The 25,793-nt window shown below is 38.9% G+C and overlaps 2 protein-coding genes across 3 annotated transcripts in view; one reads left to right on the forward strand and one right to left on the reverse strand.

The window, feature by feature from the left end:
- FUCA2 (alpha-L-fucosidase 2) lies at nucleotides 1-12,484 on the forward strand. 2 transcript variants are annotated; one of them, XM_038176236.2, is made up of 8 exons: nucleotides 1-236; nucleotides 2,526-2,713; nucleotides 4,235-4,574; nucleotides 5,219-5,429; nucleotides 7,355-7,545; nucleotides 8,450-8,558; nucleotides 9,992-10,160; nucleotides 12,044-12,484. In XM_038176236.2, exons 1-7 carry the CDS (start codon nucleotides 46-48, stop codon nucleotides 10,130-10,132), a joined length of 1,371 nt encoding a protein of 456 aa, XP_038032164.2. In that variant the 5' UTR covers nucleotides 1-45; the 3' UTR covers nucleotides 10,133-10,160; nucleotides 12,044-12,484. The 2 variants fall into 2 exon arrangements, with proteins under 2 accessions (XP_038032164.2, XP_027310223.3); XM_027454422.3 differs by having other exon boundaries at nucleotides 9,992-12,049.
- The window catches only part of PEX3 (peroxisomal biogenesis factor 3), a 19,638-nt gene continuing 5,553 nt past the window's right edge, over nucleotides 11,709-25,793 (reverse strand). Inside the window, exons 2-12 of the mRNA XM_027454423.3 lie at nucleotides 25,255-25,386; nucleotides 23,786-23,867; nucleotides 19,466-19,509; nucleotides 17,936-18,060; nucleotides 16,167-16,233; nucleotides 16,014-16,068; nucleotides 15,599-15,755; nucleotides 14,607-14,677; nucleotides 13,758-13,880; nucleotides 12,476-12,572; nucleotides 11,709-12,046 (exon numbers count right to left, since the gene is read on the reverse strand). Of these exons, the coding sequence (XP_027310224.1) occupies nucleotides 11,963-12,046; nucleotides 12,476-12,572; nucleotides 13,758-13,880; nucleotides 14,607-14,677; nucleotides 15,599-15,755; nucleotides 16,014-16,068; nucleotides 16,167-16,233; nucleotides 17,936-18,060; nucleotides 19,466-19,509; nucleotides 23,786-23,867; nucleotides 25,255-25,386 (1,037 nt within the window). The 3' untranslated portion in view covers nucleotides 11,709-11,962. The remainder of the gene's footprint in view (nucleotides 12,047-12,475; nucleotides 12,573-13,757; nucleotides 13,881-14,606; nucleotides 14,678-15,598; nucleotides 15,756-16,013; nucleotides 16,069-16,166; nucleotides 16,234-17,935; nucleotides 18,061-19,465; nucleotides 19,510-23,785; nucleotides 23,868-25,254; nucleotides 25,387-25,793) is intronic.

Here is a 25,793-nt window from a genome sequence, read left to right on the forward strand (position 1 = left end):
AGCCCCGCCTTGTGCCCGGCCCCCGCCCGGCCGCCTGCCGCCGCCATGTCCGCCCCGCTGGGGCTGCTGCTGCTGCTGGGTCTGCCCGGGCTGCTGGGGGGGCGGCCCCGCTACGAGCCCACCTGGGGCTCGCTGGATGCCCGGCCGCTGCCCGCCTGGTTTGACGAGGCGAAATTCGGCGTCTTCATCCACTGGGGCGTGTTCTCGGTGCCCAGCTTCGGCAGCGAGTGGTTCTGGTGAGCTCCCCGCCTCGCCCTCGCCCCCCGCCCCCGAAATGGCGGCCCCCGGGGAGCAGCGCTTCGGGGACGGGGGTCGCAGCCCAAGGGGGCTGTTCCTCAGATAGGGTCGAGCAGAGAGACCTCGGGCTTCGTGGCCCTGGTTAAGGAGGAGAATGAGGCTGGTACACACGGCCAGGTGTGTGTGCAGCCGGGTGGGCTAACGGCAGCCACCCGGTGAGCAGGGGGACCTGAGCTGGAGGGTGCTTCTCCTGCAGTGCTCGTGAAGGAGATAAAGCAGCAGAGGCCGCTCAGGTGCCACAGTGACGGGTCAGAAGAAGCAGGTTGCCCCAGGATCTGTGTGGGACAGGCACTGCAGATCCCACAGCCTCAGAGAGAGGGTTTTGAGCAGCCCCTGTGAAGCCCGTCGCTCCCCACATTGCCTCCCTTGCTTGGCACGCTGCCTGCTGCTTTCCTGTGCACCTTTTGTGCTGGTTTTATTTGTTATTATTAGGTACTGCTCTCCACTTAACCTAAAGCCCAGATCCTTCAAATAATCGTAGTTCAAAGGCTGGATGAAACCTTGGGTTTGTTGAGTGCTTGCTGGCTCAGGCCCTTTGGCTGTGGCCATTTATTTTGCCACCTTCTTTCCCTTCTCTACCAAATGCTTCCTGTAGGACTTGGAGCGAGGTGCCCTGCATTGTGTACAGTGTGAAGGTTAACAGCTCTCCAGCAGAGCTACCGGAAAGTTTAAATGCAACAATCGTAAAACAAATCAACTTCCGTGTAAGCAAACCACTGTTCTTTGAAGGCAGTATTTGGCTTCATCTTTACAGAGTTATGTTTAAGGATACCAGGAGTTTTTTAATGTATGCTCTATTTACTAAGTAATGACTCTGTGGAGCAAAAAAAAAAAAAAAAAAGCTAGGTTTTGGATCAAGCCTTACTCTGAGTGCTGTGCTCCCAGAGTAGGATTCATACACAGATTCAGGCTCAAGTATTAATTTTCTGTTGTTCTTCTAAAAACAACCCCCGGTTCTTCTTAGTCGATAATGTTGTTTATGTCCCCGTTGCCTCCCAACCTTAGGTATGTATAGGTGTGGAGCTGCTTCAGGGTCTTCTGGCAGCATGCACAGTCAGGTGGCTGAGGTCCTTTGCTGACAGCTTCAAAGGGAAGGTCAAAAACCCCTATGGTCACCCACTCTGCCTTCTTCCCTTCAGAGCTGCACAGCCTTGGTCTGTACAGTTCTAAAACATAATCCTGCCAGAGCACAAGTGTATATGTTGTTAGCCAGCTGTTGACAAATGAACAGAAGGATGTTACTTCTCTTTATGCAATTACATACTTTAAAATCAGAGTTTTCTTTTTTTTTTTTTTTTCCAGGTTCTTGCATGGAGGAAGACTGTCACAGCCTCTTTTTTTTTTTTCTTTTTTTTTTTTTTTCCCCTCATTGGCTGCTAGAGATTGCTTGCTTATGCTGAAGTCTGTTTGGGAAGGTTACAACAAGTTCCATGCAGCTGCTGTGGTCATGCAAAGCTGAGGTCAGAGACCAGCTCAGGACAGGAAAGAGAAGCACATTTCAGACATTCAGATTCTGTTCTTCTTTTTTTTTTTTTTTTCGTTTTTTTTCTTTTTAATTTTTTTCTTCCTCTTTTTTTCCTTTGTTTTTTCTTTTTTATTCCTTTTTTTTTCCTTCACTTTCAAACTGTATTCATGTATGCCTTAATTTGCCAACAGGAGCTTTGCTGCTTGGCTTAATTCACAGGAAGGTGAATGCTTTCAAACCCTTTTCCCCTAAATATTAGCAATCACAACATATATTGTTAGAAGGCTTCCAGCAATAAGGCTGTTCATTCTGTAAGGACTGTTGCATGCTGTCTTTGGAATCCCTTTTTCATTTCTAGGGGAGAGAGCGAAAGAGCAGTCCGAAAAAGAAATAGTGCTCTATTGGCAGTTTATGAGCTCTGCCCATGGTGAGGGTGAGAGCCCACCTTCAGGCCACAGAGCAGCTCCAAACCTTGTTGTGTATGGGAACAGTTGGAGTAGTGACATTGCTGGATGAGGACTTGACACATGAAATCCTGGGACCTTTCCAAAGTGAAATGAGTAAAGGAAGCAGAGCATGGGGAAAGAGAACAGAGAAAAGGAAGGCTTTTATTAGCAATACTGCTAGGTTCTGAAGCAATTTTATCTGGTTGCCAGTGTCATGTGCTACTCAGCATGAACACAAGTAAGAGCTGATCATTTCAGTTCTGTCTTCTTTGTCTAAAACATCACCAGCATATGCGGTTTGTATCTGTATTTTGTAGGTGGTACTGGCAGAAGGAAAAGAGAGAGCCCTATGTGAAATTTATGGAGGCAAACTACCCACCTGGGTTCAGTTACGAAGATTTTGGGCCACTGTTTACATCAGAATTCTTTGATCCCAACCAGTGGGCAGATATTCTGAAGGCTTCAGGTGCAAAATATGTGGTCCTAACTTCAAAACATCATGAAGGTAAGTGGAAAGCTTGTGAATGTTAGCAATTGTTGCGTTTCTGTTAACTGAAGAAAAATCCCCCTGACTTCCTGGCCTGCTAGGAGAGAGAGAAAGAGAAAGCTACAGTTACCTGCCCTGACCAAGCCAGAGAGTTTAAAAATGCCTAGGAAATGTGTTAAAGTGAGGAAAATGCATACACAAAGCTATGATATGGTCGTGAGGCTTGCATAGAAGGAAGAACAGAATGTGCCCTGTTTCTCTTCTTATAGGTAAGACTGCCTGAAGTGGTGGGGTCAAGTAGGGTCAGCTTCTAGATGAGTTAATTTCAGAATTAACTAGACGAGTTAATTTCTGATTGTTGTGTAATTTATTGCTCAAGCAAGCACAAAAGTGCATCCTGCACTGTTTCATGTACAGAGAGCTGCTGTGTTCAGGCAGTGAACTAGCTTTGTGGGTTTCCCCAGGGAATTCAGCAGTATGTTCCAAGAGTCAAGATACTCTGCAGAGAAAAGTAAAGAAAAGGAAGTGGTTAGAAGGCAATGTAATATCAAAGAAAAGTGTAAAATACTAAGCAGCAATGTGACGGTGCATTTAGTGAACGTGTTTGGGGAGATGTGGGCTCAGCTAGTAACGTGTGAATTTTAATTCCATCTCTGACAAACAAAATCCTGATCCTGATGATGCCAGTGGAGTAATTCCCACTGACTTCAAAAGAACCGAGATTCATTTAGTCTGTCCTGTAGCCTTGGGCATGAATTTTTAGCTTGTTTATCTCTGGTTGATATGATTACACATTTCCAGTTCACAAAAATACTGCAAGATTTATTAGGCAATAAGCGTGAAGGCGAGAGCGGAGCTCCTCTGGCAGTGGCTTAAGTCTGCAGCGCAGTAGTACCTGAAGTGCTCAGGCTGGATTTCCAAATGCCTGAAAAGTGAAATCTCTCCTGATACTTAATGCTGATACTTTAAAAGCAGTTTCAGGAGGTTTTGCACTCTGCTTATATACATGTACCGAGCCGTTCTAAATGTCGAGACAAATGACTAGTGACCATTTGCATAAGATGTAAACACAAGGGAGGAGCACAGCCTGAATGGAAATGATAGCTTGTGTATTTTGCAACAGAGAGTGTTTCATCTTCCAGTTGTTGAATGTGTATTCATATTTACTGCATTGCGTGAAACTCTAGTTGCCTCAGAAGTTGCTGCATTTTTGGTTAATTTAATTGGGACATCTGTATGAGTGAACAACGAAAGAGGAAGGAATAATTATTCTAAGCAGTACAGTACTAGAAAATGCATGTTTATGTATAAAATATATAAATGCATCAGGCATTGTATTCTAATGTTATGGCTACTGCCACAATGCATAAACAGATTATAGGTATACTTTATACCATGATAACCATATTGGTACATCTATTATTTTTATTATCAGTTTGGTTTTTTTTGCAACACGTTTGTAAATTACTTCCCAGAAGGAAGAACTGTTACGTCCCCTCTGCTGCTTCTCTTTCTTACCTTTTAATTATCTTTTTGCAGGCTTTACTTTGTGGGGTTCCAAGTATTCTTGGAACTGGAATGCTGTTGATGTGGGACCAAAACGAGATCTTGTGGCTGAACTTGCAACATCTGTTAGAAACAGGACCGACCTGCGTTTTGGGTTGTATCACTCCTTGTTTGAATGGTTTAATCCTCTCTTCTGTGAAGATGCCACCAACGTCTTCAAGACAAGAAAGTTTCCAACCAGTAAATCATTACCAGAACTCTATGAAATTGTGACCAAGTACCAACCAGAAATAGTTTGGTCTGATGGGGATGGAAATGCACCAGATACTTACTGGAACAGCACTGGCTTTCTAGCTTGGCTGTATAATGACAGGTGTATCATGATGCTATTTTAGCTCCTAATCTGAAATTCTGCTCTGTGTCTAGTTTGTCTCGTTTTCTCTGTATTTTGTGGAACCTATTACCTCTACTTATGGGGACTTCATTAAATCTTAATTTTCTTGAAACTCAGAGTGCCAAGAGTCCAGGTCTTCCCTAAAACTATTGAAGCTTACTTTAGAAAAGGACTTTCATACTATTTTTTTTTTTTAAACCATGCTTGCAAGTTCATCAGTTAAGATGGCAATGGTTATTCTATCTAATCATTTTCTTTCCTAAGTATTGTCTGCTGCATAGGCAAACAGGATAGGGGGATAATTTGAGAATAGGGTGCATTGTTGTCAACACACCCCAAATATCTGGCAGTGGATATGAAGAGCAGACTGCTTTCTGGCAGGCCTCCTATGAAAGTCTGCAGCATATTTCCCCAACAATGCCAAGCTGGACTTTCTACTAGAAAAGGATGAGAATTGGATTCCTAAAATTGCACTTAAACTAATAGTAATGAATTAATAGTGCAGAAGTCATCAGAATGTTAGTTTCTGGGAGGGACGTGGTGGGTGGTGGGGAGAGATGATGCTCTCTGTGACTGTAATTTCTAGAATAAAAATCATAAACTTAAGTATTCCTTGCTTTCAGCCCAGTTCGGGACACCGTTGTGACCAATGACCGCTGGGGACTCGGCAGCATGTGTAAGCACGGCGGCTTCTACACGTGCAGTGACCGATACAACCCTGGACACCTTCTGCCTCACAAGTGGGAGAACTGCATGACCATTGACAGGTGGTCATGGGGGTACAGGAGGAACGCGAAACTCGACGATTACTTCACAATTGAGGAACTGGTGAAGGTATGGCGGGGCAAAGGAGTTGCCTCCAACTCCTGGTTATTGTGTTAGACTGTACATTTCAATTATACATCTGTTTTAATGAAAATTATTAATTAAATAATGAAGCAATGAAATAATTTTGTTCATTTGCAGCCTAACAATGGCAGCCTGTAATACCCGTATAATTCTTACTAATGTTATAAAAAATACTGTGAAAAATACTATCTAGTAAAAATTCAGTCAGTTTCTGTTTCTAAGCTATTCCCTCTGTGAGGAACTGGTCAAAGACTGATCTGGATAATCATTGTTCTAGGATTTTTTTCTAGTAACTGCACTTCTGAGTTGACAAGAAACTAACAGCTGCAGTTTCACAGAGACTCCTGTCTGAAGGCTATGTTTTTTCCCCCTTCTAGCTAGAAATGTTTTATAACTCAACAGTCTTTCATCTGGTAGCTAGAAACTTGCCTTCCATTCTACTTCATATTAAAAAAAAAAAAAAAAGAAAAAAGAAAAAAATGAAAACAAAAAACTCTCAGACACATAGATAGCCCGTGTTAATGGAAAATTGATTCCATTAGCTTGTCTAAGGTATTAAAAAAGAAGATTTGAAGCTTGGAAAAACTGAATGAAAGGAAGACTTAACTTTCAGATAAAATGCATTTAATTGGAAAACTCAGCTAATGAAGAGGAAGACTGTTGTTGCTTAATCTAAATCTGTCCTTTGTATTGTCTTTGCAAAAGATAATTTCAAACTGAAGTAACCTTTCTTCAGAGGAGGAGGTCTTAAATTCATTCAATAGCTTGTCTCCAGTTGTCTGTTCCTCAGACTTGTGTATCTCAGGCTGATCTCTGGAGGCCAGTGTGGATGGAAACACATTTATGGACTTCCTAGAAGGATCATCAATCTGTTTGCAGATTGTTAAGTTTATAATATGGCACTAGAGTAGACTTGGTGAACATGTGATCTTAAGAAGATGAGATTAAAAAAAAGTATTAGTAAAATTGCCTGCCTCTTCTTGTTTAAATTGCTTCATGGATTAATAGGTCTGGGAAAAGCTGTGCTCCTGGATGAATGAACCCTTTGAAAATCTAGATTATATGTAGGATTTTTTTTATTGCTACCATGTGCACAGACATGAAAACACATTCAATTTTCCATCCCCTTTTCCATCCTCTTCCATCACTCTTAATAGAAGGAACATTTCATTTGAATCCCAGTCTGTGCATTGTGTGTTATAGAAATAGTTATGTACAACGTGAGTTTTACAGGCACTAAGGTCTATGACTACTGTGCATAAAAATGAACACCCGTTCTGTCACTGGCTCCATTTGCAAAATGTAGACTACTAGGAAGATCCTAATAGTACTCTCAGGGATGAGATTTATTCTTTTCTACATAAATTATTGAGACTGCTTCATTTTCTTCTGAATATTTTATGAAAACTGTACTAAATATGTAGAGCTTCATAGTGTTTTACAGATCTCCCCATAAAACAGGGAGAGCATCAAACAGGTGAATAATATGAAGTTGCTTTTCCCAGCTTCAGTAAAAAATGAAGTGGCATCTAACTAGCCCTGTTTTCCTCTCATCCAGAGAAATAATCCTCTGCCTGTTCTATGGAGAAATTTCTCATGAAATTGAGAAGTCAAAATGTTAAAAAGTTGTAGGATCTGATTCTAATGTAGATTCAGTCAGACATACTGGTGTGAAAATGTAGTTGGGGCTACTTCTTGCTATGCAAATTGACAGCAGAGCTTTGTTTTATGGGAGCTTCAATTTTGTCTTGGCTGTTGGGATGGCGTCCAAAGTCTGAGCACGCGGCAGTAATGCACCTAGCCCAATCCATCATTCTCAAGCAGCACACCAGGCTTTAGTAAGAACTTCAAATATACCATTTCATTTGCCGTGACCATATGTTCTGTGTGTATGTTTAAAAACATTTCAGCAACTTGTAGAAACAGTGTCTTGTGGAGGAAATCTCCTGATGAATATTGGGCCCACTCACGACGGTCGCATCGCTCTTATATTTGAGGAACGCCTGAGGCAAATGGGTGCCTGGCTGAAAGTCAATGGAGAAGCCATCTATGGAACAAAGCCGTGGAGAGCACAGAACGACACGGTCACACCAGACGTGTGGTAAGGCCACTGAACCAATATACAGGCTGTGTACAGCAGTGTGTGAGGAAATTATTGAATTCTTCATGCTGTGATACTACGGAAAGCACCAGCTTGCTTTGTGTGCTCTGAAGAAATGAACCCTTTTGTCTATTTAAGAAACTGCGTGGAAGTGTGTATAAAAATGTAGGTGGACAGTGGGTGTCTGAGAATGTACTATTGGGATGATGCCAAGGCTGAAGGGACGGTTGCAAGAGTTTCCTTAATGATCTTGTCCTTATTAGTGGAGCTGGCAGCAGAAACAACAAAAAATAGTAAATAAAATATCCAGACACATAAAACTGCTATGAGGTGGTGTTTATCTGTATAATAGGAATGCTTTTTCTTTAGAGAGGAGAGAAAGAAACTAGAAATCTAGAAAACTAGAAGAATATATTTCTTTTTAAGGTAAAAACACACAGGAAAATAATAGCAATTGTTTGGTCAGTAAAAAGCTCAGCCAGCCTCTGAGCTCTGCTGTGCCTTTGTGCTTCCTAGCTGTTATAGCTCCGTAGCGATCCACGAGGCTTTTTTTCTGACTCTCTTCTCTGCCTCACTTGGCTTTCTTTAGTCCTGCTCCAAGCAGAATTATAAAAGCTCGCTAAAGTTACTAGAGTGTTAACTTCTAAACTAGAACGTTTACTTCTAAATAAACTTTTTGAATAATCTCTATTACCTCTAGTTTGTCCGAATGTGTTTTCAAGGAATAGTACTTTAATAAAGGGTATAGACTGTATGAAGTGAAAGTTATGCATGTGAAAATGTAATTAACGCTGACTTTGTGAATCTTTTTTTTTTTTTTCCAGTCTTGAAAGAATGATATAGATTGCTTCAGAAAATTTACAAGGAAAGACTGAAATGTGTTTCTGTTCCCCATTTCCAACAGGTACACATTCAGACCTACAGAAGGCAAAGTTAATGCCATCTTCCTTAACTGGCCAATCTCTGGGGCTCTGGAACTTGGTGAGCCACAGGCTAAGCTTGGGGAAACACAGGTAAAAAGACTCTTCATACCCTGTGTTTAGAACTGTGATTTTTTTTTTTTTTTTTTTAACACGTTACAAGAAATGAACGTGCTCTGAAGGGATGTGGAAAACAACTCCAGGATTTGTCATGTTCCATCAGTGTTTATTTTAGTTTCTGGCATCTTTGGGAATGCATACAGAGTACTTTGGAAGAGACCCAGCTAAATGTTATTTTTTTGTTCTGGGACCTTCCTTGTCATAGTCGTCCCAGTGGGATGTTTCTTCTTAAAGTCAGACCGAGTTGTTGCTGGGATATATTTTAGCTTTCAAACTAAGGATCATAAAAAGAGGCCAAGTAGCAGGAAAGCAATGGAGCCACCTCTCGTTTCCGCTGTAGAATCTATCCCAGGATGACCTTTCTTTATAAATGTGCACCCTCATGCTCCTGTAATTGCTGTAATGGTCCAGTAGTTTCACGTGAAAGCCTTGCACAAAGGGAACGCACACAGAGGTTTTGGTTGCCTGGGAGTGTAAAACAGTTACTGGATGCGACTCTAAACGTGCACTTCAGAGCAAGCAGGGGTCAGAAGCTGAGGATGCTGATACCACACCTCCAAGTAGCCTGACCCATTAGAAGCAGAATTATAGAGCAGAACACATGGTGCTCAGGACTTAATATCCGCGCTACTGCACTTAAAGGCTTTGCTTTTGCTTAGGTCAGTTCTGGTCTCATGCGGTCGATGCCCACTAGCTGTTGAAATGCATGGTGTTTTTCTGGACTGCAGCTTCTTGTACAGTGTTATCTGAAAAAATATCTCATTTTTAGTGAGGTGGCTCCGTGAGGTGAAGAGTCTCACTTCAAAAGCACTCCAACCATCGTGTAGAATACAAATGTAGATGTATCTTGAATTTCAGAGAGGTGCCTGGACTATCTGTGCACAAAAAAATCACGTTCCTCAGGGGCAGAGACATTTTCAACTGTTTCCTTAAGCTGCTCCACTATTTTTAGCGTTTCATACTAGCTAGCGTACAAGTCTCCCTGCAGAACATTGTTTTTAGTGGGGCAGGTTCTTCAGTCAGCTTTGAAATGTCTGGCTGCACTCTGTAAGAAATGTTGATGCTTATTCACAACTACAAGCTCCACCATAGGAAGCAGGCATTTCACAACCTACCCACCTGCTGAGACCCAAATCCCATCCCAGATACTCCTGACAAAAGTTTATGTACCTCTTACAGACCTGAGTACTGATTTAGACAAAACATCACTAGCTTTATTACTTACATACCTACTTCACAAATCTTTTTCCTTTACTTCTATTCATTGTGTTACATTAATTTGGTTGTTAAAAGCATTTATGGATAATCAAATAGTAGCGATGGAAGAATGCCTCCCCTGATGAAAATGCAATTATATGCACTTTAAAACTCCATTGTTCTAATTGTCCTGTTGGCTTCTATTTCAGGTGAAGCTTGTTGGCTACAAGGAGCCACTGAAATGGATTGCATTAGGAGAAAAGGGAATGGTGATAGCTCTACCTCAGTTAACACTTAAACAACTGCCATGTCAGTGGGGCTGGACCTTGCAACTGACTGATGTAAAGTGAGCCGTACCTTGGAGCCTTAGATAATATGGTTTGTTTGTTTTTTCCTGCCCATCTTCTTCACTGCACTGTTTAATTCCTATTTGCTTGACTACCTTTATAAAAAAAAAAAAAAGTTTTAAAGGGTGGAATTAAATGAACCTCAAATGAAATCCAGCACTAGATTGTTATATCTGTGTACAACTTGCTTCTTTGAACTTGTGTGACTAACTGAGCATCTACCTTGCCAAGAAACTGGACAGAAGGAAAAAAAAAGCAGAGGTCAAGTTGAAAAGGAGGGAAGAATAGGGGCAGTAGTTTTTTTTTTTAAAGCCACGAGAAAACAAAAGCTAGATCAAACTTATATTCAAGAGATCAGACAACTGCACATGTGTTTGTTGTATACCTTCTTTAATGAAAGAAATTTTAACTTCCACAAACCTGCATTGTAAAAACCTGTCAGTTTTAGAGAAAAGAATGAATTTCCCCCATTGTGTGCTACAACCAGCAGCTGGTAGTTTCAGGTGAGATGGATAATGCATCTACAAAAACCATCTTATAAAGGTGAGGAATTCATTACCAGTGCATGGAGGCAATGCATTTGTACACTTCTTCATCATGAGAATCACTCATTTTTACACACTCCTACCTTTGAGTAATTCTTACTATTAGGGTATAACTAAGTAAAGTGGGAGTGTTTTTTTTGTTTTGTATGATTTCATAGGTTAAGGCTGACTCCTGTTTACATCCATTGTTTTTACAGTTACCAGGGTGCCTTCTGTGGACTACTAAACAATCAAAACCCCCATATATTTCAACAATATTTTTTTTTTTGAGAAATAATGAGGAGTTGCTAGGAATCCTCAGCTTTGGCAGGAAGACAGCAGCTTAAGCAGAGGGTGGATTGTGTCCAATTTGAAAAATTCCCAAACGCATTATGTGTCAGGATTAGTAATCGGAGACCTGCAATGTGAGGTTTGCAAAAAGGGGGAGATACAGGACAACAAAAGACATCAATAGTTTTAATGTGGACTCTCTTTTTTTTCCTGAGTAACGTTAATAAATGCAGAACTGTTACAGGCTTTAAGTAATAGGCCAATAAGGTATTGCCTTCTCTGCTAGTAATGTTATCACACGCACAAATTTTACATTAAAATATTTTATTACAATACAGACAATTGGGCTCAAAATTAATACAAATTAAGCTAAAATATTTACAAGTTAATGTGTACAGTGTAGCTGTTTGAACAGCATAAACAACTTCTAAAAATCCACATTCTTTTAAGTAACAAAGAGAGCACCCCCTACCCCCAGCCTGTTCAAGAGGCATGTGCATCCGTTGGCAAAGGCTTTCTGAAGAATGAGAAACCCTCTGGAATAACACTTGTAAAGTCAAGGAAAGAAGAGTTTTTCTTTACAGAAAGAAAAATCTGGCGGAAGAATAGAAAAGCTGTACTTCATACTGCTATTCTTAGCTCACCGTCAGTCGTGTTTTTCCCAAAACCTAACACACCCCAGACAAACAAGTTACTTTTTCTTAAATAACTTGTTGTAACACTGCCACCAGATGCCTTCCAGATGCAATAAAAATAATCAAATGAATTATGCAAGAGTTTAACAACTTTTAATAGAAAAGTCTTTACATACAATGATTCTTTCAACAAGAATATTTTTAATGGGTGTTTGAAACAGAATTCTATTAGATAGAACAAATACGGGCTCGCTCCCAGTTTTTTCAGTATGTTCTTTCTGCTGGTCTACCACTCCTACACCATTATAAAATTAACCCAAATCTCATCAGTAGTCACATGGGTTGTGTTATAAATACATGATCTATTCCTATTAGTGTGCAGCTCATTTCTCTAGTTGCTGAGGGGTACTAAAAGCTTCGTAAACATTAGCAGCAAAATCTTTCACTTGTTCCATCATCAACAGGTCCTGGAAGAAATTTAAGGAATGAATTTGCTTAATCAAAAACACACCCACCACTTAATCAAAAGCACACAGCCACCTCTCTGGTTTTGCTGCAGTACATGATTGCACTCATCATGAGAAAAGCACCTGGCACTCCCACAGAGATCTAACTCAAATTTCTTGCATTAGAAAGGTTGATGAAGAGAACTCCAAATAGAACCAAGTTTGAGACCTTTTTCTGCTTCTGCACAGTTTAGTGCAAAGAAGAGATCGCATGGGAAAAAAAAGAAACATCTTTTTGGAAGATACAAGCTTTACAAAAAGTTATGCCAGTTTCTACTTTTTTTTCCCTAAGCCATTGAAATTAAATAAAATGTGATATGTTACCTAAAAAGAAATGTACAACATCTCAAGATTTTATTTGGGATATTTTAAATAAAGTAAGATTTTTACCTGAACAAAGTGACTGGGTGTTTCACTGCATACTGAATGGATCTGTCCATTTATTATTGGAATTATCTTGGCTAAAGGAAGACTGACACTGGAAAGACTAGAAGAGAACAAAAAATAATGATTTAGACCCGCTCTGATATCAGTAAAACTACTAAACGGTGAATACTACTATTCTAAATAATTACTACTTCAAAACTAATCGTTGGAAGAACTTAGTTTTGCATAGAGCACAAACTGGAGTATACAAATGAAGGTTTTGTCCCTGTTAAGTCTTTTTCATTGAATACAGAGAACTACCAAAGCAAATTTTATCCTGCCTGTTGGTGTTCCTGTTACACAGTTTCACATTTGCATGACATGCAAGGGAAACACGGTTTAGCTACAGTCTGTGTGTGTGTGTGTGTGTAAACAGTTGTTAGAAGTGTCAATTTCTGATCACACACTTTCAGACTCAAAACCAAGCTTAGGAGAGAGAGCCAACCTAAAGACTTTTGGTTATTCTAAGCATTGCAAATAGTCTACATTTAAATACAAACTTATGACTCAAGAGCCATTAGTTATTAAAACAAACATATATAAGCTAGTTATTATTCAAAATCTTCATTTTAATATTTTAGAAATTATATTTCTAGGATTGGAACTCAGCTTTCAGATTTCTAACACACTGTACTGTTTTAAAACCAACTTCAGAATAAAAGCTACATTTTTACAGTCCTTTGGGAGGAGGCAGAAGATCCTCAGTGTTAGATTTTTTTCAGCATACCAGTGAAAAACCAAAAGCTCTGTAGGTACTCATGCTTATACATATTTGCAGAACCACAATGCAGAACCAGCAATGCCCAGCTTCCTTGAGAACTACAATAATTAACAATCAGAAAGTGGGGCCTATAGAGCTATCTTTCTCCTGGCCTCATAGGGGAGTACTGCAAGTACTACACCACCAGCGGCACAAGTCCTCCAACCTAGAAAGGCAGTCTGCTTGTACAGCACTAGGAAACCCTGGTAGGTATAGGTCTCCTGACTTCTGTTACATCTGCAAGTAACGGTGGGGAAGATACCTCAGGAAAATTCTTGCAAGCTCATGGGTGAGAAGACACATGCAATACTCCTAGCTCTGCTTGACTGAAGTGAGGAGACGGTATTTATTCTTGAACAACAGGAAACAGAAGTCTTTCCAGCATGAGAACCTCAACAAGGCAAGAAAATCACTAGCCCTTTTTAGAATTCACTGTGAGGCTAAAAGAATTATCGTGTAAGAACCACAACAAAAGGAAACATTCACCTATTTACAGAGCCGTTCTGAGACAGGTCCTGTTCAGTAGGTCTGAAAAACTCCGCCACGTTGTCCAGCAGCTGACTGAATCCTCTGTTTAAACACGTGCTCAAAACTGTACTGAAGTCTGGACTGAAAAAGTAAATAAGTGCTGTTTTCATTCCTAGGATTTATTTTTCCAAACTAAAAAACCCTGCAAATCTCAAGAGACTGGCTCCCCAAGTGTCTCCACAGCAAACTAGTCAACACTCAAAGACATAAATCTAAAGCATTCCTCACTTCTCTATTTCTTACTAAGCAGTAACATAGAAGGGACCTGTCCTTAAAATGCCCCAGATCTCTTGCAGTTAAATTCTAAGAATGTTTTGGCTCAGTTCACTCCTATTCAATGCTTATCATAAAAGCCTCACTGCAGTAGCTCCTACAGAAGGATGCATACGACCATTCATTAAACCGTGCATTAAAAACAAATTCTGATAAGCCAAAACTGATGTTCATTTTATCAGAGCAAGTAAATGCAATAAAATTACTACTCAATTTACCCTGGTATAACAGAAGAGAAGTACTCCTCTGTTCCTATGTAACTACAGAAAACGTGAGGAAGAGATAAGGGGAAAGATGTTCTTGTCATCTTACTAAAGCAGGATTGCTTTTTATAAATGGATTTCAGAACACTCTGATTTTGAAAATCCCAGCATGCGATCAGTGAATATAAATCAATATTTAATGCAACCCAGTGGCTGAACGGTCACATTTTGCAAATGAAAGTTCACCAGCTTTTTATATGAAACTAACTGTCTTATATAAACTATAGTTGGGGGGAGGAATTTAATATGCTTAGAGAATATTTCCGTATACCTTTCTAGCATATCTCTAGTTTCATTAAGTAGCTTAATCGTAGCAGTGTCTCTTTCTGTGAGTCCACAGGCCTGGAAAAAACAAAGACAGATGCTATTTAGTGAGAAATGCATTGGCAACTCTAAGAGCAGAAATAGAATAGTTTTGTACCATGGGATTAAGTCAAGATGAGTGCTAAGTCAAATCTATTTAAAATAAAAGATTTGTGATAGTAAATCAGATTTCTTTATAATTTGTGCATGTACACAGATTGATTGATTGATTGATTGATTGATTTTTGTGTGTGGGGTGTTTTTACTGTTTGGGTTTTAGTACTAGCAAGAAATACCAGACTAATCCAGCAGGATGTTTTCTACGTTTGACTACCAAAATTGACAATAAACACTGCACGTTAGCATAAGTTAGAGGATAAATGCATGTGGCTACACACTGAAGCCTCAGTTCGTCTTTATACCAGCAATATTACAAATTAAGAACAAGTTTTCACCAATCTGTGATGTGGCTGGAGACAAACACCTTCAGAAAATTTTGGAACTTAATGTTACAACTGAGATCAGAGGCACCTTTCCCTTGACTCCAAGACTTCATTTTCCAGTCCAAAGCAACAAAAAACTCCAGCACACCATCACTTTCTTCCAGCAAAGCTTCTCTCTGAGATGCTACAATTGGCCACGCTCTTTGCTGGTACACAAGTACAAGATAATACAATTTGGCTTAGGGCCACATTGAGCTGTACAATGTTACAGCGTACATCACAGACTAAAAGCAACTAATCTGGCTATGTTTCTGAGTTCAAAGCTGACATTCTGAGGAAGACCCTTGTTTTCAATCGAGTCTGAAGAAGGTGAGAGATAAGGACACTTCACTTACAAAGGAGGAGGCACGATCATTTATCAAAGATACAGTTACCATGGTGCATCTGGAGGACTGTTATGCACCCCTCCCTCTTCAAAATAAACAAACAAAGGCAGATGAAAAACTGAAGTAAGTACCTGGGTAGCCAAGGGGTTTTCTTCATCTGGCATCAGATAATGACATAAGGGAGAATAAGGTGCACTCTGATCTGAATCTTTATGTTCCACTACTTTCCTGATTTCTTTAAGTTTCTGTTCCAGCTCCAGAAGGGAAAGGGCATGCTTAAGGGAAATACTGGAAAGAAAAAAGTGTTAATTTTGCAGCCAACATTGTAATGATGCATTGTTTATCTGCTGATAATACGCTCACAAATAACAGGACCCCAGTCTGCTAAGTTGGTTTGCAATGTCAGGCTCACAGCCTGCCAAAATCTTTGTCTGAATAAAGTCTGTGGTGCCTTCCTTGGTTTTGATTCTAATACAACTCATTGTTTTGGGAACTGTCATCACAGTAAAGATGAAAAGCTAATCACAGAAAAATACGGACTCTTACCTTCCAAAAACTTTATGCACAGCTTGTTTAACAATAGTTATTAACTCAGTCAGTCCTAGAACAAGAAAAGTGTCAGAATTATTCTAATGTTTCACTCAAATTTATAAAAAAGTAGCATTTTGTAAGTGTAGTGGTTTATAATAAGCACCATACCGTCTCCTAAAAGGTGCTGAATACTTGATAAATATTGCTGCTGAACTTCAGGGGGAGCTAGCGGAGTCTGTGGGGAAAAAAGAAGTTCTGTGACACATCAACAGTAGACAACAACACAAAGCCTGCTTCAAACAGGTTGCAAACACCTTCCTTAATATTTTAATACCATGTAGCAGATGGATTCCCCCATTATCAATGCAGCTCTAGAAAACAACTATATTTGGTTTCCCTGCTAAAGAGAGGTTCCTTCTTAATCACACTAGTTTCCAAACAGAATAAGGTGATTAAAAATTTATTCAAATAAAAATTGAGAAAGAAGACATCAAAAATAGATCGTGACTTCCCTGTAGTCTTTCAGTTTGCTGTGGCCATACTTCCAACCACATGTGAATCATCACAGTCAGACACGTAATGGCTAAGCACTTGCCCATCCACCTACCAACTGTCATTATACTCAGACAGACCGCAAGGAATAGCAGGACACTTTTCTGAAGATCCAAATATGCACTTACAGGCTGTCATATTTGAATTGGTTGACAAGAGTCCCAAAGCATATCCTCTCTCACCAGTTGGAGGCTGTAGCTTCTGATTCTCCCTTCCTGCCATCAACCTACAGATCTTTTGAATACTATGGCATTGCTCGCTTCCATGCTACAGACATCTCTTCCATTTTGGTATCACGGAACAATCTTTAAAATCTTCTTTCACTTTTCATTTACATAGGAAAATTTCTTAAAAAATTGTATTGCAAATAGAATGAGACTCTCCACCATGCTAAAAATTAAACCCGGTGGAATAGGATATTTAAGCTCAACCCTAACCAAAGCCATAGGTATCTCCTGACAGAACAGGAGCTTTCAGGAACTGAGAGAGGATCCTCATTTGCTCCAGGAGAGTGTCTCAGAGTTGATCCTGTGAACCCATTCCTCTACTGGAAAAGTTGCAGAAAGGAAACATTTCTACTCCAGATCCTCTTGACTAAAAAAGTTTTTTGGACTCTGCAAAATGAAACACGACCTCCATCATCTCTGGCCTCCCTAATGAAAGCTTTTCTAAACCCTCAGACATGCCTTCACATGCTGCTTTTCCTTGACTCTCAGCAAGAGATATCCCAGAGGGGCATATGACAACTAATTAAGATTTGCACCCATTATTTTCAGGTGATCTGTTCAACAATTTACAACTTACTCCGCATATTTACTTACTCTAGGATTTACTGTTATTGAGCAACAGATACAACATGTAAGCAAAACCTCTTCTACCTCACTTGGCCTCATCGAGAAACATTTAGGTAAATGATATTTTGCCGTTTAAAAATAGTAAAAATTTTTAAGACAATGCTTTTCTTTAACTCTAGAAAAAAATAACTGGGGGAATTAATGTACAAGCTATGAAGAGCTAAGCATTTATATATACTTGCTTACATATCTTGGATCATTCATACAGTATTACTGTTTCAAAAATGACTAATGAAAGCAAAAATTATTTTAGTTTGGTGTTCAGATATGAAGAAGCCTTCTTCAAACAATACAAATGCAGACAAAAAGATATTATTTGATATTGCTAGTATTTTGTCGGCAACAGTATCACCAAATCATCCAAATTTAGAAACTGTAACAACTTATCAATATACCTTACTATCAGTAATGCTTTCACATCTTCCACTCTTAGAAAACTGTTTCATTCAAGCTATGCCCTTTTTATCTAAATAATTCTTTCACCTCCAAGAATGTGCAATTTCAACTTTTGAAACAAAACAAGAAACTTACTGTGCCATTCTTGCAGACCGCAGCATTATCTAGGTAGATGTAACCACCAATAATATTTAACTGGACTCGCAAAAGAACTACTAGCATACAGGTGCTGTACACCGCTACGATACTTCTTGTGAAACCTTGAAAAGAGACAAAAAAAAATACTTCAAAGTCAATGAAAAAAGTCAAGAGGAAGAGTACTCTCCAAGACTCAAGAAGTGCTAATGATTCTTAAATACATAGCAATTTCTCCTATTGGTTGTCATAACATGTATTTTCATACCATGCCCCAAACGCTCATGAGTCTAATATGTACAGGAGCTACAGCTAAAGTGTTCCATTTAAATCCAAGAATCGTAGAATATCCCAAGCTGGAAAGGACTCACACGGATTATCTAGTTCAGCTCCTGTCTCCACACAGACCACCCAAAAATCAGACTGTGTGTGAGAGCATTGTCCAAACACTTCTTGAACACTGTCAGGTTTGCTGCCATGACCTGGGGGCTTCCTGGGGAGCCTGTTCCAGTGCCCCAAAGTCCTATGTTAATATAATTTAGCATATTACACAAGTTATTTTGGGAAAAACAAAAAACCAAACAAAACAAAAAAACACGCTGTACAAGTTGCTCCAGAAGGTGCATCATGTAACAGTGCTGCCAAATCCTCCTTCGTCATAAGGCCACGAAATACACATAGTATGTTAGTCCTCATCATGCAGTCAAGACACAGAAGGCACAACAGCAGTTTCAGAGAAAGAAAAATGTTACCTAAGGCAGAAGCAGATAATATTTACATAAAGGAAATGAAAATGAGCATCAGCTACCAGCCACCAGGTAGCAGAGGATGTGGGGAAGTGACAAATAAATTTGGATGAGTGCTGATTATCAAAGACACAGGGAAAAACGAACCAGATCAAAAGCAAGATCTATAGAGGTGTTGTGACAAGGAGAAGCAAAACTCTAAGGAAGCAAAGAAAACCAGAGAGGCAGTGGTGGTGGTGGGGATAACAAATGGCACTAAGGAAACAGAAGTAGTGAACAAAAAAAATAAAAGCATCTCAGTAATGTTTCACTACGTAATTATCTGACTTCACTGTTATTGCTTCCCTTCCACTGCTTTCACCAGCCAGTACATAAAATGATGAATGATAGGGTTCATAACCACCACAGCAGTGGTTATCTCAAACAGGCTCAAAAAGAGAATATCACTGGCCATATAATGGCTGGTCTGTGTTTCTGAGAGGTGTGATTTTTCTGTGGTGGTACAGAAAGCCTGCACAAAGTTTTGTTGAGCAGGATAACATGAGAGCCAATAAGATTCTTCAAGGTGTTTTTTGAGCATCTGATTTCCCTGGGGGATATGAAAAAAAATCCTTAATGAGGAGCTTTGGCAGAGCATGGAGTTTGCTATGTAGTATGCTACATTATCTTCATATCTACTGAAAGGACAACTCACTGTAGTGTGAAGTGCGCATTTTAAAGGGTATAAAAGATTTTAAAATTTATATTAGATATTATGTAGATGTAATCTTTTATTTTCACTTACTTATTATCTTTAAATCCTCCCATATTTCTAACTTGTTTGCTGGCCTGTGGGAAAAATAAATGCAAATATTAGCCATTGTATATTTTCCTTGGAAATTAATAAACATATAAAATAAAACTGCAGTGCTCTAAGGCAAGTTCATTTAACTATTATAATTATTCACATCAGATTACACCTACATTGATCTGCCTCATTCAAGAAAACAGTACATAAACTATGCATTACAAAGTCACAGGAAAAATTTTCACATATCAACGTGTAAGTATAATGTTTTTTGATGCCAATGACATACAGTTATATTGCCAATTTTGAGTTCCTACACTAAGCAGTTAGAAAAAGCCCACTGATGGTACAAAGCAGTAAGTCTTTTCTGGGGCCTTGATCCTGGGTATATTTAACACAAACCTAAGCTCAGTAAGTATGCCCAGGTAATCTACTTGTGCATAAGCAGCACAGGATCAGAATTTCTATCCTACCTTCTTACAGGATATACCATTCCCTGTCTTTCTATTAAAGTTCAGATTTGATAATCTAAAAACAAATAGATCATGACCATCTGTGGAAAAGGAGCCTTGCACCACCGACATAAATTGTTTGTTCTTTTCTTCTCTTGAAAAACATCTACCTTTTTGACCTGACTGATTCCTAAGACTACATATATTCTGCAGTCAGAAAGCAAGACTGCAGATTGTACAGAATTAAAGAATATCTTGAGTTGGAAGGGATTCACAGGGATCATTGAGTCCAGCTCCTAGCTCCACACAGGACCACCCAAAAAGCAAACCCTATGGCTGAGAGCGTTGTCCAAATGTTTTGCTGTGACCACTGCCCTGGGGAGCCTGTCCCAGCGCCCGACCACCCTCTGGGTGCAGAGCCTTTCCCTAACCCCCAGCCTGACCCTCCCCTGTCCCAGCTCCATGCTGTTCCCTCGGGTCCTGTCGCTGTCCCCAGAGAGCAGAGCTCAGCGCCTGCCCCTCCGCTCCCCTCCTGAGGGAGCTGCAGGCCGCCATGAGGCCTCCCCTCAGCCTGCTCTGTGTGGGCTGAGCAAACCAAGGGCCCTCAGCTGCTCCTCATGTCTTGCCCTCTAGACCCTCCACTATCTTTGTAGCCCTCCCTTGGAGGCTCTCTCATAGTTTTATGACCTTGTTGTCTTTTCATGCCCAAACCTGCATACAGCACTCGAGGTGAGGCCACACCAGCGCAGAGCAGAGCAGGACAACCCCTTCCCTCGACCAGCCAGCCGTGCTGTGCTCAGTGCACCCAAGGACATGGTTGTGCCTTTTGGCTGCCAGGGCACACTGCTGGGTCGTGTTCAACTTGATGTCAACCAGAACCCCCAGATCCCTTTCTGTGGGGCTGCTCTCCAGCCTCTTGTCCCCTACTCTGTGTGTATAAAGACATCTGAACCACCTAAGTTACTTAAAACTACTAACCAGACGCAATTTTTACAATACAGCAGCAGTAGCAGAGGTAAGAGCAAGCTAACCATCCAAGAAATTTAATCAACCATTCCCTCCCGTTAAGCACTGTTAGTAAAGAATGGCTACTGTATCTCTATTGTGGAGGAAACAATTTCTGAAAGTAATTTAGGGAAACATTTGGTAATTTCTTGGGATCAGAAGCAGTATTTAAATATTTAGCACAGATGGTTCAGAATAGCCTGTGCTGGTATTTTACAGTAACATAATTTATTAAAAGAACACACTTTTCATTAGAAAACATTTCTCCTTACAGGCCCAGTTAACCACGAAGGAATGTTTTTATCTTTCTGAAACAAACACATTCACTTTGGCACTAGTTTGCCCATTATATCACTTACATAAACAATTAATTTTTAAACTCATTGCTATCAAATAATGCAAATGAACAGGTATTATAAACTATTAAACCTATTAAAGCACTATTAAACTCCAGAAAGCAGAGAGAGATTAAAAAAAAGATAGCTAGAAGAGATACAAGAAGGATCCATAGCACATACAAGGACAGTTTACACACCTTACATTATGCAAAGTCAACAGTTTTAAAAGCCATTCAAAAGCCAAACAAAGAGTTTAAAAAAAAAAAAAAAAAAGAAGATATAGTAATACTTCTGTAGGTGAAACACATGACAGGACTCAAAACTACACCTTTTGCTTATAAGTGGTAAGTTTCACATGCCAATTGAAGCAAGACAAAGAAGCCAATACGTCAACATCAGCCAACTACATTTCCAACCATCATGTCAAAACACAGAGCTCATGCTTACAAAGTGTCTCCTCACAACATAAAGCAACAACCAGGTAACAGCTTAATACTGTGAGTATTAAGCCTAACAATGGAAATGGATATTTTAGTCTTCATTTGCTGCAACTTACTAATACTCAGCTGCTACTCAACTTTTATTTCACATTTCTTTATTTGGAAAACCATTATTGGCTACAGAAGCAAGGCAGAAAGTAATGCAAAACTAAACTAGAGGTTTGGAACAAAGATTAGTGTTGAATAAGTGGGAGATAGGAAACACCTGCAGGACTACAGCAGCAACTGCTTCACCTGATCTCACTCAATCACATTGCTTTAAGAAGAGGAGGACAGACAGAGCAAGAACATCAGTGGTCTTGTGTGGTGCTTCCTGTTTAAAAGTTTCTTTGGAAGACTGACAATGTCCAACCTAACCCTAGCCGTACCAAATTACTAAAGCAATGTAAAAAGGATTTAAATTTAAGAACTGAAAAGAATTCAAGATAAAGCAGTTGATTTAAGGAAGAATATAGTAACATAATAAGATCTTCTCATAGATAATATAACAAAGAGACTATCTTCAGAGACATTAAGAAAGATAAAACTCCCCATCTACCCTTTTATATATTGACCAACACTGGAAGGGAACCCTTTGATTCATCTTCTGAAATCAAAGTGGAAAGAAAACAAATCTATACCTTCATGTGCAACACAAGAAAGCTCCTTGAAAGACTGACTTTAAAGCAAATTCTGAAGCCTTGTTTCATTCAAACTCTTTACCCTTTCAGATCAAAAAGGGTAAGCATCTATTTAAAACCTTCTAAGTGTAAGTCAAAAAAAGGAAGCATTAAGACACAAACTCTACTCTAAAATAGACTCTAAATGGATGCCCATGCTTACGGAATACTCATGACCTCAGCTGCATGTATTATTGGAATTCAGAAATATGTCACTGTACCTGTAAGCTGCTCCAACTAGTCAAACAAGTCAGAGATACCAGATATATTTTGATAAAAGAACGTATGCTACAAAAAATAAACTAAGCCATTACTTGTCTTTACCATGGAACAATGGACTACAAGCATTTGTAGAATATTTTGTTGTACAGTCCAGAAGACAAATTTGATCATCCACATTTCTTGTTCATTCAGCTTATTTTTTTATTAAGTAAAATTCTTATTTTGGCAAACATATTAAATGTTCCATAGAAGCTAACTTTTTTTTCCAATTTCTTGCTGTTTGGGATAAATAATCCTCAATTACAGTAGCCAGTTCTCAGATCCACTATTACAAAAACATAACGTAAGCTATAACTCCTATTTTAAATGTCACATTCTGTTGTATTATAAGAGATTTTTTTGAATGAAAAAAGACAATGATAGGACAGGTAATTTATTAAATGCCGGACAGATTAAGTTAAAGCTATATAAATAAGTTAGTGGGAGGTAAACTGGAAAGACAGTCTTGAGTGAGTCATAAACCCTGTGTTAACTTCCTACATAACACTTCTACTCCTTGCTAAATGCCAAACAGTTTTTAAGGTATGCTATTATGCATTTTATGTATTTAAAAAATATGCCATTTGTTCTTGCAGTTATAATGAGAATAAAGGTGTTTTCTGACAGAGAGACATTTGTCTTAAGTTATGACATGCCCCTTTTGCTTCTTATAGCTCACTTCCATTTGTAAACTCATTTTGGATACTTTCCACTACCATTCAACATGTCTGACCTTGATGAGATTACATAAACATTTTTACAAACGCAACAACAACTTGGTCAAGATACAGTTTAAGAGAAGACTAGATACTTTAAGTACTTTATCTATCCTAAACAAACTCAACAAAAACCATGGCTCCCATTGCAGCATCTTAAAGTAACAATTATTTTCAGTAATGTTTGTAGAATGCCAGCCATACCTGTCAAACTGTATCTAACAAGACACAAAATATTTATGTGGTAATTTCAAAATACTTTAAGTGATTCAGTGGGACACAAGAACAAAATGCTTCACTCTCTCTGCATTATAAATATATAATTTGAAATAAAAAAAATCTTGTGATCCAAACAAGTTATATTTAACACAATGAAACAGTCTTACCTATTTTTAAGAAGAGATGTGAGACTTTCAGAATTTAATTGATGCATTAAGGTATCCCTCAGTGTTGGGAGCATTGACAGCACTGTTATTAAATAAAAAAATACAGAAAAACAAACCAAAATCTGTCAACATAAAAAAAAAATCATAAATCCATACCCCGCTCTCTCTCAATAGCTGCTACAGTGTTGGTCCTATTTGCTCAACATGCAAAGCTGGGAGGACAAGCAACACAGGAAATCCTGGAAGTACTCAGAAGTACAATTACCTGCTTGCCTCATGATTTTGGGCACAAATGCCTTTACGTGGCTACATAGCTTTTCCTAGCCTGTCTGCAGATATGTGCTTCCATCCTGCAGGTCTGCATACACATGCCTTCAACTCTGCTGAAGAAGAACTGGTGAAAATCTATACTGTTGCACTTCTCCAAATGGGAAGAAAAAATTGATTTTTTATTTTTATTTATTTATTTATTTATTTTTAACAAGAAAAATTGAGAAAGATCTGTTTTAAACAAAGGAAAGCTGGTGGGATAAAGTCCTTGACTTTCAGAAGATTCAAGGTCTTATCTGCTATTGATTGTACAGTGGGAACAGAAAACAGTAAATAAGCATGCAGGTAACATAATAAATACTATGAACAAAATATGAAAAATCTTGACAAGAATGCATGCTACCAGACAGTATGTACTTTGCACAAAGAATGGCAAAGAAAAACTTAGTCCTTGCAGGAAAATCAATCCCAGCACTACCAAATGGAAAACATGAAAATAAAATACAAATTGGTCAGGGTAAACAAGGGACACAGAATCCATTTGCAGCCACTTGAGAAGCCATTACAAATTTCAACAGAAGAAAATGCTGCCCAATTTGTTTTATAGAAATACAAGCCATTCAAAACTATTTGTAAGAATGACAGGGATTTTTTTTTTTAATTCTACCCATTACCTCTCAACAAGCCAAAGACAAACACTACAATAAAATGACTTTTCATTTTTGCTCCCCATATACTGAGGTACCTTTTAACTGTTCAAATGTAGGGAATTACTGGACTGATATGCTTCTTATTTGTAAATAAAAGTTACCCACAAAGATCTGTGTAGCTTACTACCAATTTACTATAGTGAATAAGGTAATTAATTAATTGTGCTGTAAGTTCCAGGTGCTGCTTCACACCTTACACTATGTGCAGTTTAGGGCAATATAACAAGGATCTTTAACTGAGAAAAACTATAGCCTGTATCTATGTTTGTACGGATTATAAATGGGCATATTCAAGCTAAGGGTTGACATGACCCCCCAAAATCTCTTCAATCCTCTGTTCTTCAGATTCAGTAAGATGCTGTAAGATGACTATATTTATGTACTAGTATTTAATTAAGATTTTGAATTCTTGTTCATTGCTCTCTCTATGTAGTATAAATCTCCAAATAATTCCATCTATCAAGAACAGTAACTATTTCCTTATCTTACCTGTCATATTGCACGTCCTCTGATTACTTTCAAAATGATACTGCCTTCGTGCTTGGGCAATGTATTCAGCTGCCTCTCGTTCTTGGATTTCTCTGATTTTCTTCTGTCCATATTTTCCCAGTAAATAGACTCCTGCAGAGAGATTTTCAGATTACAAGCTGCTTTCAAAACGTGAGCAAAGCCTCCCTTCAGCCCTTTTCACTGGTTTTAAGCCATAAGGGTGAGTGTTCTTGAGGGAGATAAGTGGGTCTTGAGTATTTCAATGGTAATTAGCAAAGGTAATAATCAGAAACAGCATTTACAAAATGAAGCAAAATGTACAGAGTCTTTAATCAGTAAAAGAAACATTTTTAAGAGATATGTTGCCTTTCAAACAATTGAAGGGACTGAAGAAAATGTTATGAAGAGAAAGGCGTAGGGCAACAGAAACAAGGAACAGGAAAGAAAATCAAATGCACAAGCCTGAAAAAGGATGAAAAGAAAAGTTTTTCTTTCAAGATATCTTTCTAAAATGAACAGCAGAAGTTAAAGATAAAACT

This window comes from Anas platyrhynchos, chromosome 3 (genome assembly GCF_047663525.1).
Source record: "Anas platyrhynchos isolate ZD024472 breed Pekin duck chromosome 3, IASCAAS_PekinDuck_T2T, whole genome shotgun sequence".
Taxonomy (NCBI): Eukaryota; Metazoa; Chordata; class Aves; order Anseriformes; family Anatidae; genus Anas; species Anas platyrhynchos.

What these genes read in the sequence shown, in the direction of transcription:
- FUCA2 (XM_038176236.2), top strand. Translation starts at nt 46, where the DNA reads ATGTCCGCCCCGCTGGGGCTGCTGCTGCTGCTGGGTCTGCCCGGGCTG. An exon ending in ACGGTCACACCAGACGTGTG is followed by an intron (nt 7,546 to 8,449) that starts GTAAGGCCACTG and finishes CATTTCCAACAG; the next exon opens with GTACACATTCAGACCTACAG. An exon ending in CTAAGCTTGGGGAAACACAG is followed by an intron (nt 8,559 to 9,991) that starts GTAAAAAGACTC and finishes CTTCTATTTCAG; the next exon opens with GTGAAGCTTGTTGGCTACAA.